General features: G+C 38.6%; 1 protein-coding gene and 1 long non-coding RNA gene across 4 annotated transcripts in view; one reads left to right on the plus strand and one right to left on the minus strand.

Moving 5' to 3' along the window:
• LOC122658583 overlaps positions 1 to 4,633 on the minus strand; it is a 19,257-nt gene extending 14,624 nt beyond the window's left edge. The window contains exon 1 of the long non-coding RNA XR_006332464.1: positions 4,162 to 4,633. This is a non-coding gene — a long non-coding RNA (uncharacterized LOC122658583). The remainder of the gene's footprint in view (positions 1 to 4,161) is intronic.
• Positions 1 to 14,523, plus strand: part of LOC122658581 (cyclase-associated protein 1-like) — a 16,812-nt gene extending 2,289 nt beyond the window's left edge. The window contains exons 1-11 of one of the 3 annotated variants that reach the window (XM_043853603.1): positions 41 to 62; positions 8,198 to 8,493; positions 10,351 to 10,519; positions 10,601 to 10,665; positions 11,011 to 11,326; positions 11,412 to 11,559; positions 11,700 to 11,809; positions 11,987 to 12,042; positions 12,835 to 12,891; positions 13,104 to 13,247; positions 14,147 to 14,523. In XM_043853603.1, coding sequence (XP_043709538.1) covers positions 8,221 to 8,493; positions 10,351 to 10,519; positions 10,601 to 10,665; positions 11,011 to 11,326; positions 11,412 to 11,559; positions 11,700 to 11,809; positions 11,987 to 12,042; positions 12,835 to 12,891; positions 13,104 to 13,247; positions 14,147 to 14,233 — 1,425 coding nt within the window. In that variant the 5' untranslated portion in view covers positions 41 to 62; positions 8,198 to 8,220 and the 3' untranslated portion in view covers positions 14,234 to 14,523. Of the gene's footprint in view, positions 1 to 40; positions 63 to 8,145; positions 8,494 to 10,350; positions 10,520 to 10,600; positions 10,666 to 11,010; positions 11,327 to 11,411; positions 11,560 to 11,699; positions 11,810 to 11,986; positions 12,043 to 12,834; positions 12,892 to 13,103; positions 13,248 to 14,146 lie in introns of those variants that run through there. The other 2 variants (XM_043853602.1, XM_043853601.1) reach the window with 2 other exon arrangements.
• Positions 14,524 to 15,296: the final 773 nt, after the last annotated feature.

Raw genomic sequence — 15,296 nt, forward strand, 5'->3', positions numbered from 1 at the left:
CCAGTTCACATAGCACTGTTGGGTTCTCAAGTATAAGATAAAACGCTGAAGGTTAAAGATTGTTACATAACTGAAATGGGACATTTGTAACCCAGAGGCAACCAAAGAGTTAAACTGTGTTTTGAGACCATCTTTGGTAGCATTTAATTGGAACAATTAAGGCTTTTCTTTTCTCTCCCCCCCCCCCCCCCGAGATACGAATCGACATCCACCGAAACTCTTCTCCCTCTAGGAATTTATTATGCCAATATAAGGGGGCAGTGTGTCGATCCCTCTTCCCAAAATAATAATAATAAATTTTTGCTTAAAGAAAACAGTCATATACAGCCTTAGATGATCAAAATTACAGCCCAAACATGAATAAAAACAATACCATACCCAACTTTAGTTCCTCTATTGGTTACATACGAAACATATATAACTCCCTTGAAACATAAGACTGGCAATTTGATGGCCTCACAAAATGGTCTTCTACTACTACAGATGCCCATTCTTTCATCATGTAGCACGTGTAAAACAACTAATTTTAAACCAGATGGATAAGATTAAAAAAAAATAATAGATACACTTTTAACTAATTTGAGAGGACAACATTAGGATTTTGGAAAGTGACAAGTATAACCATGGTTTTAAATTTCACCAAAATTTTGACTTTCGAGTGACAGAATAATTGAGATCTCAAATATTTCTGGTATATCAGCTGAAATTTCAGCATAATTTAGATTTTGAAATTTTGATAAAACTTTGCACCCATAACGTAAAATTTTTTTGTTTCAGGCAAATTTTTCTGAATATTTTCAGAAAACTTTGACTAGAATATTTTCTTTCAGAAAATAATTTTAAAAAATTTTGAACTTTGGACATATTTCAACTGAAATTTAGGAAATTTTCTTCCTAGTTCCTAGGCAAAAAATTCAAAATTACATTTCTTTTTAAACCTTGGAGTAGGACAGAAACGTTTGAAGAAAACCCCAGAGATTCAAAAAATTGTGACAATAGTAATGAGGACCAGTAAATACTAAATAATTAACCCCAAGGGAGTTGCTTAGTTGGCAAGGACCAACACCTCACAAATAAGAGGTCATGGGTTCAACTCTCCTTGGGGCCTAACTATCCCAAAATATATATATACTAATTAATTGGGTAACCTAGCCTTCTATTCTTGTCTCTCACTTTTTCACCCCATCTTCTGGATGTCCAGTGGGCAGTCATCTAATCAGGCAACTGAAGATCATGTAACCAGAATATGTGAAGACCACCTTTTCCCCCAAAGTTTTAAAATCAATTATCAGATGCAAAGAAAATAGAAAACAATATTGACGAAAGGCTAAGAGAAAAGGAAACCACTTTTTATCTGCACACCATCAAGAGATTCTCAATAAGATGACTAAGAAATGCAATAATCTGAGAAAAAAGTTCCATCACAACCAAGTGTTTGTAAAAATGTGCTGAATTATAATGATGTACATGCATAAAAATCTCTCGCGCTTGTGAAAGTATACCAGATATACAAATCCATGAACACACACCCCCTGTCAAATGCACAAAGACACAACATATACATATTGCATGTTGCACACACAAAAGACCACATTCTGGCTAAATAGAACTTGAATTTTCATGAGCCCTATCAATACCTAGAAAGTCCTTAGCAGCATTGGAAGGTAGGTTTCAAAATCCAGATAAATGCTTGGAGCAGCCAATTTACCACCAAAAGTCTGTCTATACATCTTGTTGGATATCCTCCACAAGATAAAGGAAACAAATTTCACCATACTATGTCATAATCATGACCCTATTACTCAGAGAAAGTCAACCAAGGTGATACTAACAACCCCACATGAATTTTAATCGACAAAATGATCTTTTTATAACCTTTGGCAACACTGCTGTCCAGTTCCTCCCTAGCTTAAGTATCTGTCACAGTGATGAGTGATCCACCATAAATACTTTCATTTATCTTGTCTACCACATACCATTCATTAATGCTGTAATTTGACCTCACTTTTATCTATGAGGACATATCAACTAAGGCCTTCAAGCCTCTTTTTGTTTCATTTACCATATTTCATATGTTGGACTATACTAATGGTGCATATCATATGGTTCAGAGATCCTTTTTGCAGAGCTTGTGACATAGCATTTCAAAAGCTTGAATGACGTTGTGATGCAGGGATTTCGGCTGTCCCTGCCAGTTCCAGCCTAAGGTACTCCAAGAGGTACCATCTCAGGCCCAAGCCCCCTACAAGTCCCCTAGCTGACCCTGCGGTTCAGGCCCAGCCAAGCCTAGACCCTGCGGATGGTCTGGCCAGGCTTCCCTAAGCCTGCGGTTTTTTGGGGGGTTAATTATTAGTCTTGCTTGGAAGGCACTAGAATAGTATTAATTATTTTTAGATTTTAACACTAGGCCTTTTTGTATTCCAAGGCATATTTATAAGCCTTTTCCTATTCCTAGGCTGGTAGTTAAGTTTTTTAATTTTTCTAAGTATTAGTCTAGAGTCTACTGTTAATCTTTTCATATTCCTAGATTCATGTATTATGTCTTTAATGTTTTATAGCTTAGTTTCTAGGTGTTGGGAGTCCAAAAGTCAATTAAATGTAATTGCATGTAACCAAGAGGCATTCAGCCTCCATCTTATGGCTATATAATACAAACCATGGGCTCTCTAGGGCACACACCAGAATTTTAACAAAAGAAATCTCCTCTTGAAGGACTATATCCTGTGGACTTTATATCCAAGGTGGATCTCCCTGGTGGTGGCCTTGGTGGATCTCCAAGAGCTGGGCACTAGTGGATCTCTAGTTGCCACATATCTATCATCATTTAATTCATCAAGTTCATCACATCAACCACTTCATCCTCAACCTCCAACATCAACAAAGGTTCTTCAAATCTGAACCTGAACTTCAAACAAGGATCTACCCTATTCAACCTATATTTATACCATCTAAACTAGTCTATACCAGTTCTATACTTCAAACTCAGTCTGTCCTATACACTTTAACCGAACCAGATCTGGGTGTGTGTTTCCTTCACCAGTTGGATCCTAGTTGCTTGACATCTTGTCTTGCATCACGTTGTTCGCACAGCTTGAGATCTAGCATTGGAAGATGTTATTGAACTTCACAAATGGGCAATGTGGTATCTAAAGGAATTTCTAGAGCCTTTTCTACACTAAATCGAGCCTCATTAGGCACATAACAGACCACCACGCTTCTGCAGCTATCATCCTCAGCCCTTTCTTGATGGCTTTCACTCTACTCTAAATAGCCCTCTCCTCGGTAGCCATTTCAATGACTCGAACCTGTGACGTGGTGTCTATCCCTGTTACCAAATGTTAGGTACTTAACTGATACGCCAAAAGCTCCAAAGCTGATGGAACGTGTTAAATCAAGCCCTTTAACCTATCTCATACTAGGTTGGCCGAATAAACCGCCCATACACTAGATTGAGCCTCATTAGGCAATAACACTTTGTCAACAAAGTGGAGAATCGTATAAATATGATAACATTTAACGAAAGAGTGAAAGACTCCAGCAATGCTGAGGTACTATATAGATGAATCTGAGAATTAGATTCTGATTTTAAATGAAACAAGAAATGAACTGCCCTTTAGTTATATGATGGGCACAAAGCCTGTGTATCAGATCCCAATCTAGTTGGGATAAGGCTTCGCTGAGTTGAGTTGGGTTGAGTGGGATGGGTAAGAGTGGCACAAAACCGGCAACTTTCCGGGCCAGTTTCAAGGTGAAATACATCAACCAAATTCGTTACGGGCTCAGACCATGAAACATTCATTGTTCCTAATAATCAGCATGACTATTTTTAATGATCGCAGCAACTAAGGTACAAACTCGTTTAGAAACCAAGACCTACCACTCACCGACACAAGCCCTTACTCACACAAAGCGCTAGCTACAATCACTATCTTCATGATAGATTTTCCCAAAATTTCCACATAGACAGAAACCTTCATCAAAGTACCATCTAATCCATTAAGATCAAATTGCTTGAATGAGAAATTTTTATATATCTGATCCATTAAACATTTAAACCAACTTCTATTCGCCCTCCCACAACGAGATGAATTCAGCAATACACAAGGAGGGGAAGAAAAATCACAATAAGCATAATTGAGTGAATCAGGGAATGGACAATACCTGTTAGTGATGTGGGGTTTCGGAGAGAAGAAAATAAGTGCTGCCCACTTGTGCTGTGATCGAATCTGATATTCTCTAAGTTGCTCGACGAGCTTAGAACGAGTAATCATTTCTCAGATCGGAGCACTTCTCCGACCCTCCAGCCAAACGGGGGGGGGGGGGGAATCCTAAAACTCAGAAGAATTCAATTGTTCTTGAAAAGGGCAAGGATCTGAATCTGATTTCTGGACATGAACCCCCCCAGTACAAGTAAGAGGACGACACAAAGTCACAGAAATTAATGCAAAATTGGCATCGATGAAACTGAGAGTTCAATCTTGAATTCTTGATATAGAACGAAAAACCTCATGCTCTGTGGCTAGCAGGCAAATTGAAAGAAATTGAGAAAGAAAGACGATGTAGTTCACCTTCTTGAAGACTTCAAAACACAGGCTTTTTGCAGAGTGCAGATATACGCGTCGAATCGATACGGAGAACTCGAGAGCGTACAAAAACAATCTACGGTGTAAAGAACGCTCGCTTGCTCAGAGGTTTCGTTCGTCAACGTAGAGGACATGAGGTGAAGTATACAGGTGAATCATGGAGGACATTTTGGTCATCAAAAAGACTTCGGATCTTCTTCCTTCAGGTTTGCTGTTGAATGTTCAAACTTGACAGCGAAACTGTACCATATTAGAGCCTACGCGATGGACCGCTAACACGCACGCGTAAAACGCACGACTGGTCGAGCCTCGGCTGATACAGGCGAAGCTCCTCACAAAAGGAATGGAAGTGATTACATCTTGAAGCTTTTTGGTACAAATTTATGTTTTGGAATTTGGAAGCCAAAGAAAAGAAACAAAATATTGAAATTGAGGGGAGTGATATCTATGCAACCCCTCCTAGTCTTATACACCCTTTTGGTAGTGGAAAATAATCCCCTTCAATTCCTTAAAACTGTGCAGTGTGGCAATTCGGAATGGAGATGCCAACATGTGGCAGCTTGGACATTCAATGGGATTTATTTTTTGGGGGAAAATTACATGATTAGCTACTTTTGGGTTTTCATTTACAAAACTGTCCACCCTATGTTTGAGTTAATAAAAATAGACAAAAACAAGTTTAGTTTTACAAAATTAGACAAAACAGTGACTCTCCTTCCTTCCTCGACCGTTCCCCTCTGAAAAAATCTCTTTTGTTTTTCCTCTGTTACTTGGGATAGCAGAGAATGGTGGTGGTTGGGACAAGGGTAGGGTTGCAGGGAACGGAAGATGCCTGGGCAAGAAGGCAATGACAGGGATAAAAATGTCTAAAAAAGTAAGTGTGGGAGTGAGAGACACTATTTTGTCCAGTTTTGTAAACCTTAATTTGTTTTTGTCTATTTTGTTAACTCAAACATAGGGTGGACAGTTTTGTAAATGAAAACCCAAAAGTAGCTAATCATGTAATTTTCCCTTCTTTTTTTTTCTTTTTTTTTTTCTTTTTTTTTTTTTTTTTTTTTTTTTAGGAGAAGGTTTGATCACGAGATCTCGCTTCCTGAGGCGGAGTTTCATGTCCCCTTCAAGCCAGCTGCGCTAACCCCTTGAGGTTCATACTGACATATGTTACTCTCTATTCAATGTTTAATGAGGTTTTATCAATGTCAAATGAGCATCTTCTAGTGCATCAACGATATCTTATTATGTTATCCAGATTGCATCAGACGTCACGATTACTAACTTTCTATTTGTTCTCTAATAGAGAGTCATGTCTTGTGAACCCCTTTTGGATGTGTATGACCAAGGGGTGTCTTTCATCTAGATATAGAAGTCCAGAGGTTGTCTAGGTCTTTTAGAAAACATCATTTTTTGGATCTCTCTCTCTCTCTCTCTCTCTCTTTTGTATTACACCATAAGAAGCGACTACGGTTTTAAGGAGAGTGATTGGTGACATGACTTAATCCGATCGTATCTCCTATCATTTTTCAAGTGTTTTGATGATTCTTATTGATGTCAAAGGACTATAAAAATCATGATTGCCAAATCATTAATGTAAGTCTATTAGTCAATGTTCTTGGTGCTTATTTGACACGTAAAGTCGAGATATGGTTACACAACAAGCAACCAAGAGAGGAAAGGTGAGGCACCCTCACCATGGTCCATGGATGCCACAACCCATGAGGAACAAGACTAGAGAGAGAGAGGTAGAGGAGACAAAGGCAGACCAAGGAAGCCTTGATTCTTTCCTGACTTGTTGCAATCTGAGTCTTCTCTCTTCATCCAAACGGGTATTACCGTGATGGTCCTTAAACCTTAGAAAGATTTCTCAATTGTTAATGATAGCATCGAACTAACACTAAAATAAAGGGAAAAAGAACTTTGCCCGGTCAAGTGGCCCCTGCTCCAAGATACAATTCCTCCTCAAATGATCACCCCATCCCTACAAAATGAAAGATTTCCCATGGTCGTTGCCCTTGTGTGTCCTCTCATTGCCTCCCTCGTTGGTACAAGGGTTACATCGGCCCACATGACTGGGATGCATTCTTCTTCCTAAATATAAGGAGTTTTCCACACGGTGGTTTAAAGAAGAATCTATTTAATGGGCACATCTAGTATTATTATGTGACAGAGTGATGTGGGACATCTAGTAGCCGTTGTGTATATAGGGAATGGTTTAAGTACGAAACATGTGAAATTCTAGCCTAAAACTCAATCATTTATTCACCCATTCCTCAAATTTGATGTCATAACCTCCTTTGTATGTTCATGCACCACATCAAAGTCATGCGAACTCTCTCTGGTAGTCCTAGATTTTTTTTATTCATTAAATTGCCATTTTGCAAACTCACACTGGTATGAAATTGAATATGTGAGAAGGTGGCATTGGAGTCTGTCTATTTATAAAATTTTAATCTCATCTGGCTTATCATGTGGCAAATTTAGATGCTAACTGAAGATATATTTTTTTTAGAGAAACCTTTTTCGCTGCACAATTCTTCATCCACCATTATTTGACCTCGTGATTGGACTCTAAAAAGATTAAATTCATCATTAACTCCCGCTCTTTAAAGTTGAAAACATCTTTTCTTAATCTAATCTAAACGTTAGGTGTCATGGCTTAAGGTGTTCCCTCTGCACCATAGAAGAAAGGAAACTCAATTTTCTTTATTTTGAAAATCCATGTAAAGAAATGAGGAGGGAGGAAAAAATGGTGACATCAATCCATTGTCTTTAGTATTATGTTTGGATGCTAAGAATAAAAAAACATAATGAGACAAAAATCATCATGATGCAATGATTAATTTATGTGCCTCTCTCTCTCTTTCTCTGAAAATTCCAAAAAAAAAATTAATTTTTCCCTATCTTTTTTTGGTTTCCAAACATAGCCTAGGTGACTCATATGGAAGAGTTTTTCCTTATATTCATAACCTATTACCCATTATTTGATATAAACAACCCTAAATGTCATTTTGCTATTTGATTAATATGCTTGGGTAAACTAACCATTCATTTCTTAGGTTATGTTTGGATGTCAAGAAAACAAAACAAAAAATTCAACAAATTTTAAATTGAAGAGAGAAGTGATTTATTATTTCATCATCATCTTTGTCTGTTTTTTCTTTTTTTGGCATCCAAACATAGCCCTAGGGCTTATATGTATCTAACGAGATCCCGCAAGGGAGGGCCGTGGATCCGACGGTCGAGCATTGTCAATCTGGTCCCACTGTAGAAATCTGAGAGAACAACGAAGCCCCGATAGGCGCTTTACAAGTCACAAATTCCAGACAAAAGGCTACACAGTTGAAACCAGATAATAGCGGTTTGGATTTGCCACGTGTCATAAGATAAAAGCGATTTAGATTTGCCACGTGTCACATCAGACAACTTACCTGTACCCTCAAAGCCCGCATCTTATGTGTGTTTAAAAATAGATTTCAGAGAAACTGCAGCGCTTTAAACCTTCTCGGTGCGTCAAACTCAAGCGACAGAACATTTCCTTCCTTCAAAGAGAAGAACGAGGGACTGAGGGTATATAAGAAGCAGAGACACCTCTGTATCATCCGAAATTGAAGGGTGAGAGGTATTGGATCAGAAACTGTAGATGGAGGAGAATCTGATTCAGAGATTAGAATCGGCGGTTGCTCGCCTGGAAGCGCTTTCTACTGGATTCCATCAGCCGGGTTCCTCTAACGTTGATGTAGATGCTCCGGTCGACGCGACAATTGTCGCTTACGACGACATGACAGCGCAGTACCTTTCTAAGGTTTCTGCTGCTGCGGAGAAGATTGGTGAACAAGTTCTTGATGTGACTAAGATTGTAGAGGAGGCATTCTCTGTTCAGAAGGAGCTTCTCATCAATGTCAAGCAAACTCAGGTTGGTTTCCTTTTCCATTAGTCTTGTTTTGGTTGAATTACTTGATTGTGGATTACAATTAGGCCCCTCCGATGATGACATCTGGATCTAATTTCCTTCCTCGACATATGTTTGGAAAGAAGCGATATTTTTGCTTATTTTCTGTTTGTGTTTCCTTTGTGAGTGTTAAGACTTCTGGCTAAAATGGTTAGATCTGATGAATGTGAGAAATTGAATCTGGATCAGTTGATTTGGAGTTGAATCGTCATTGGCTATATCATATCTATAAAAAAAATTTGGGGGGTAATAGCCTTGTTTCTAATTTTAAGCGAACAAAAACTAATATATTATGAAGGCAAAAGATACCGTTTGTGGTTTTCTTATTTGATATATTTTGTATTATTTCTTCATATGAAGAACTACATTGTGGTATTCTAAAAGAAAAGTAGGGTAAAAGATAACGGTGGAAAAAAGCAGTTGTAGAGAATCTCAAGATGTTTGAATTTGGATGTGTTTCGGCTGTTAACTTGTGAAAAGTCCATGATTTGGGGTTTCGTTTTAGAAATCATTGACAAGTACTCGGATGGTTGGTAGTGAACAGTAGAAAAATTCATCATTTCTAATAGCGTGTTTTACATAATATAGTACTAAAATTTTATTACATTTGTATGAAAGATAAAATTAGCTGCGTGGTTCTTAGTATTGGATTTACGAGTCATATGACTCACGGCACAGCGTCCTTGCTCTTTAGAAAATATTCAGTTATTTCTGTAATTACAAATCTCTTATTTTTACAGTAATTTGACTGTGAATTGCAGTTAGTCCTAACTTTTTTTATAACAAGAACAACTGTGATAAAAAAAAATAAAATTGATGGACTAACTGCAATTCAGTCAAATTACCTTAATGTTTATCTTCGGACAACTTGTTCTGGTAAATCATGGATCAGTGCTCTACTTCTCTATCCTCTGAAATTTCATCCACTGATTTTTCCAGAGTTCTCATCCTTATTCACTTTTGTGTCACCTCCTAGTGTTGATAAACTACATATTCACAGTAGTGTTCATTTCTCTTCTCCACTGATGATTTCTGAGCCATCTTTGGTTTATTATGAGGGCTATGCACTTTATATTTCATCGTTTAAGGAAAGTGTAAAAATGCCAGCGTAAAGGCACAGCTTGGAGTTTGAGAGCGGGCGAACAGCCACTTGGTGCTACAATGCCAAATTAGGGTTGTCGCCAATCCACCCCTTTGAGGACCCAGTGAAAGTGGTACTTGCACTGGGTATGCCCCCTCCCTTCCTGGGTTTTTTTTTAGGCACAATAGTAGCCTATAAGAACTCTTGAACGAATCTGAAATTATGGCTATCGAAGCTTCCATGGACGTTGAAATGGAAGAGGCTGCACCTGGTTAGTATGGTTCAACCAACTAAATGAAATTTAACAGAGCTTTAACTCAACTCTAGTGATTTCCATGGAAGGCGGTGAGATGATGTCTTGAGCTGTTATATATCGAGGATCCCTGATGAAGGATTATTTGACACTGTGCTTTAACTTATAATCGATTAACAGAAAATTTTCTTGTGTCAGTATGTGGATGGGTCGGCAACTTATGGATATGGCTACAATGAAGGAAAACACTACTTCAAAGGAACTTTTATGATAGCTCATCAGTCAATTAAACAATTAAAACTACCTAATAGAGGGGGGGTGGGGGAGGAAGCTTCCTTTTCCTCCTATTCACAAAAAGAAGAGAAAATTCTATGTGTGGTTTTCATATGCACTGGTATTTGCTTGTGCACAAATGATCAAACATACAAACACTATGGAGAATTTTATTTTTATTATTTCTAATTTGATTTTGTTTTAAAATTTTCAGAAGCCCGGCCCTGCAGGCCTTGCAGAATTTCTCAAGCCATTGAATGAAGTGATAACTAAAGCTAATGCTTTGACAGAGGGCAGGCGATCTGATTTCTTTAATCACTTAAAGACTGTTGTTGACAGTCTAACAGCTTTGGCTTGGATTGCCTACTCAGGCAAAGATTGTGGTGAGAAAATGTCTGGTTATGCTTCTGCTCTAATGCGTAGAGTTTCAGTTCACATTTGTTTCTTTGTCTTTTGCTTTGAAGGTATGAGCCTTCCTATTGCGCATGTGGAAGAAAGTTGGCAGATGGCTGAATTCTATAGCAATAAGGTATCATAAGCGATTGATATTTGGATGATTTACCATGACATAATGTGAGCACTTTCCTCACTGCAAAAAAGAAAGGAGTAGAAAATAATAAATTTCTGCTCAATGACTCGCTCAGAACCAAAACATACTAATCCTGTCTTTATGTATGCTTATGCTTTTAGCTTGTTTCACAGTCTTCCTTTAATTGTGCAAGCTATACTAATAATTCTCTAAATTACTTAAGTACTTAGTCTTTGCATGTTTCTCTCTGTCCCGAGTTCCCTCCTACATCCAGTAGGCACTAACAGAAGAATAATTCTGCATAATTTCAGTTGGTTCCAACTTACCTTCCACGTTCTAATTCAGGTTCTTGTTGAGTACAAAACAAAAGACCCAAATCATGTTGAGTGGGTGAAAGCTCTGAAGGAGCTGTATCTATCTGGTTTGAGGGATTATGTTAAGAGTTTCTACCCTCTGGGTCCAGTGTGGAATCCCAGTAGTAAAACAGCGGTTTCTGCTCCTGTTTCCACAAAAGCTTCTCCACCGAGTGCCCCTGCCCCTCCACCTCCTCCACCAGCTTCTCTTTTCAGTTCTGAATCTTCTAGTGCATCATCATCACGTCCAAAGGAGGGGATGGCTGCTGTTTTTCAAGAAATTAATGCAGGAAAATCTGGCACATCAGGTAAAACAAGTAAAAGTTTGATGAATATTAGCTATATTCTTAGATGCTCAACAGGGTGGTATTAATTCAAATCCTTGCTTTGTAGGTTTGAGAAAGGTAACAGATGATATGAAGACAAAGAACCGTTCAGATAGAACTGGTGTTGTTACCAGCGGTGAAAAAGAAGCTCACGTTGGTTCCCCTTCCTTCTCTAAAACAGGACCTCCAAAATTGGAGCTTCAAATGGGTCGCAAGTATGTCTTGGTTGTTTTGCTAATTTAAATTTTGCACTATTTTTAGCACTTTCTCCCATATATAAGCTTTTAGCATTACATGAAAAGTGTATGTTTGTATGTCATAAGTCATTATTGTTCATGGTGTTATCGTCTGCCAGATGGGTAGTTGAGAACCAAATTGGAAAGAAGAACTTGGTTATTGATGACTGTGATGCAAAACAGTCTGTGTATGTTTTTGGGTGCAAAGATTCTGTTTTGCAAGTCCAAGGTAATTTTTGCTTTCCCATTGGCTGAATTATATTGCTTGCCTTCTCCTTCTAAATAAGACTTATCCTATTAGTTAATAAGATTTAGGAATCTGACATAGGAATATATAATTCAAAGTTATGTACAGGCTATTCAAGTAGAAAAAGAAGAAACTTAGTGCTATTCATATAATGTGCAGGAAAAGTGAACAATATAACTGTTGACAAATGCACAAAGACAGGAATTGTGTTCAAGGTCAGTATATTGTTAGCTGTATATTCTGTAATATCTCTGTATTACTTTGTATATTTTTTTACCTTGTATTTTCCTTGTACAATCTTTCCTCGTGTAGACCTACCTTTTATAGGTACCATTCTTTTGTATTTATTCCCTTCTGAATGAATACACAAAATATAGTTTTACCAGTTCTCACATGGTATCAGAGCCATGAGCATCTCTGCTTCTACAATTTCCAGTTCAGTGATCTCTGTTGCTCTCTGTCGTCCCTATGATCATCCCTGTGGGCACCCCTGTTCAATCATTCTGTTGCTCTCTTTCGCCCTGTGATCGTCCCTCTGTTGCCACCCCTGTCAAACTCCCGAGCCATCCCAGCTGCTGCAACATCCACCATCTTCTGCAAGTCACCCTGCCACTGCAACTTGTGTTCACTTTTGCTCTTGCCGCTGTAACTTCCGTCCACTTTCGGCTCCTTACAGCTGCAACTTCTGTCAACTCCTGCCTTTGTGATCTGTTGATCCCATCTTCCCTGCAAAACCCAATCATCCAGTGTAAGTCTTCCATCGTCCCTGCTGCTCTTTGTTTTTGTTCCTCCAGCCCCTATCCCCGCAAGCACCGATGAAGCCCACCCTGCCCTCCTGTAAATCACCTGCAACCCCTGCTGCTATCACTTACCCGCTGCCCACCCTCAACCCCCGCAAGCCTCCCTTCCTTGTAAGCATGTAACAAATATAGCTACATTCTTATGTTGAATTTTGCATAGCAAGAGAGATGGACTAATTGTTCATGGAATTGATTATTTAAAAACAGGATGTTGTAGCAGCTGTTGAGGTTGTGAATTGCAACGGTGTTGAGGTGCAATGTCAGGTAGTCTTTCTTTTATTACTTTACTGCTCTTTATTATGTGAAATTTGGAATTTACATATTCTTCCTTATTTATTACTATGAGTTTGCTTTACTACTGTGCATGCGCTAAGAAGATCTAATAACTAGAGTTTGCTTGATATGTTTAGAACTCTATAAAGGTTCTGAAGTGTTTTCGTCTCTCTGCCCCTCCCTCCCCCCCCCCCCCCCCCAAGGGTTCAGCGCCTTCAATTTCAGTGGATAACACAGCAGGCTGTCAATTATATCTGAACAAAGATTCTTTGGAGGCATCTATAACAACAGCCAAGTCAAGTGAAATCAATGTATTGGTGCCTGGTGCTGGTCCTGATGATGATTGGGTATGCTCTATCTTTTCTTCTAGACTTGTTGTTCTGTTTGTTACTAGTTTCTTTCTTTTTTCTTTTCTGGGTGTCAGTGCACACATGCAATCGTTCCTGTAAAGAGAAGAGTCTTAATACTCCAATGGAATGCAACCAGAACCAAAAGAAGCTTTGCAAATACTGATCCTGTAATGCAGGCCTAATCAAGCTTCGTGTTGATGTGTTCAGAATCCCTATATTACTTTCCCTCCATTACCTCATGTATTGTGCAAGGGTCATCAGCAAAATGCAAGTGTCACTTGAGGTTATCAAGTCCACATTAAAAGGTCTAGGTAGAAGCTCCATACAACTCTTACTACTTGGATTTTCTCCTCATTGCACATGAAACCTATTGGCAATTTGGAAAGCTCATCATGTATTGTGCAAGGTTCATCAGCAAAATGCAAATGTCACTCAAGGTTATCAAGTCCACATTAAATACATCTACGTAGAAGCTCCATACAACTCTTACTACTTAGATTTTCTCCTCGTTGTACTTGAAACCTATTGGCAATTTGGAAAGCTCTTCATTTTAGATGATCTAATATATGATCCAATCGGGGGCATACACCCATGCAAAAGTTTCCGCCCTTGGTAGAGCGCAAGAGCCCGTATATTTGGAATATAGTGATCACCCCAACCTCTTCGCTAAGCACTCATAACATGTTTTAACCAACAACTGTCATATGACTGAGCTGGGCCTTGTTTTGCTTGGCTCCTGCTTATTAGCTAAATGGGCTTGAGTATGGTGCTATGACATCGTGCACAGATGTGGTGAACCATCTGTGCTTCTGCTGAAAATTATAACCCTAAATGGTTGGTGGGGACTTAATTTTGTCGTTGCCATGTGTTGAGGTATGCATTCAATTTCATTGCAGGTGGAGCAGGCATTACCGCAGCAGTATGTTCATGTGTTTAAGGATGGACAATTCGTAACATCTCCAGTCTCTCACTCTGGTGCGTAATATAGAAGTAATACTGGGTTCCTACCTTTTCAGTATTTTATTTGCACGGAAGGTAGAGAAGCGGCTCTAGGGATTGGATTTTCTTGATTCATTTGAGGTTGGTATTTATGCATGGCTTGTATTTGTCATCTGTTGGTTAACATTGTCATTATTCTTTTGACTTTCCCGCTGTTGTATCAATTAGTATTTGTATCCTTCATGGCCTTGACTGTGTTCGGTTTTGTGAGTCATTGTCTCAGGTTTTTTTTCAGTTTTGTGGCATTAATAAACTTTGCTGTTTTGGGGTTGATTAAAATTTATGGTTTAAGCACTTTTTGGATGTTTTGGTTGAATTTGCAGTGAAGAGTTACAAACTACTGTAGTGTGTTTTATTTTTGAATGGTTCTTGATGCCCTAATCACTAAACTGGAACCTCCCCCTAAATTTCTTCCCAGAGGAAATCTCAAAGAGCTTCCTACTTTTGGTTGTCAGACTCGGCCTGGATACACTAAAATGAGTTGATGCTTGACTAGACCATCACAGATAGGCCTGGTTATTTGCGGCCATTATAAAGCCATGTTGGTTCTCTCTGTTTTGGAATGCAGATATTGTAGAGATTTTATTATTATTATTTTTTTGGGTGGGGGGGGGGGGGGGTTGTTTGGTTTAAGCCATGGCAAACTGATACTTGTGAACTAGCCATTGGAGGTCCTTGGTGAACAGCTGTAGTTTACTAAAAAAAAACTGAAATCTTTCATGAAAGCACAGGAGTTCAATGGCACTGAGGAATGCGGCTTTACTGTTTGAATTAGTGTCTTGAGTTGTTCTTACAATACATGTATCTCGTGAAATCTATAAAGATACAATTGGACCTCAACAGAAGAATCAATGTTTTACTACCAGTCACGAGTTTCATCTTGGACATTGTCAATGGAATAACACCATCCCAATTTCTTTGGAAATGTGCAACAAATAAAAGATCTTTTTTTGTAATCAGTTGCGGCTAACTTTCAGGATATTATTCTTGAGGATCATTTGCATCCCATGAAGTAAGGTATGAGAACATACTCTCCAAATCATAATT

Source organism: Telopea speciosissima, chromosome 4 (genome assembly GCF_018873765.1).
Source record: "Telopea speciosissima isolate NSW1024214 ecotype Mountain lineage chromosome 4, Tspe_v1, whole genome shotgun sequence".
Taxonomy (NCBI): Eukaryota; Viridiplantae; Streptophyta; class Magnoliopsida; order Proteales; family Proteaceae; genus Telopea; species Telopea speciosissima.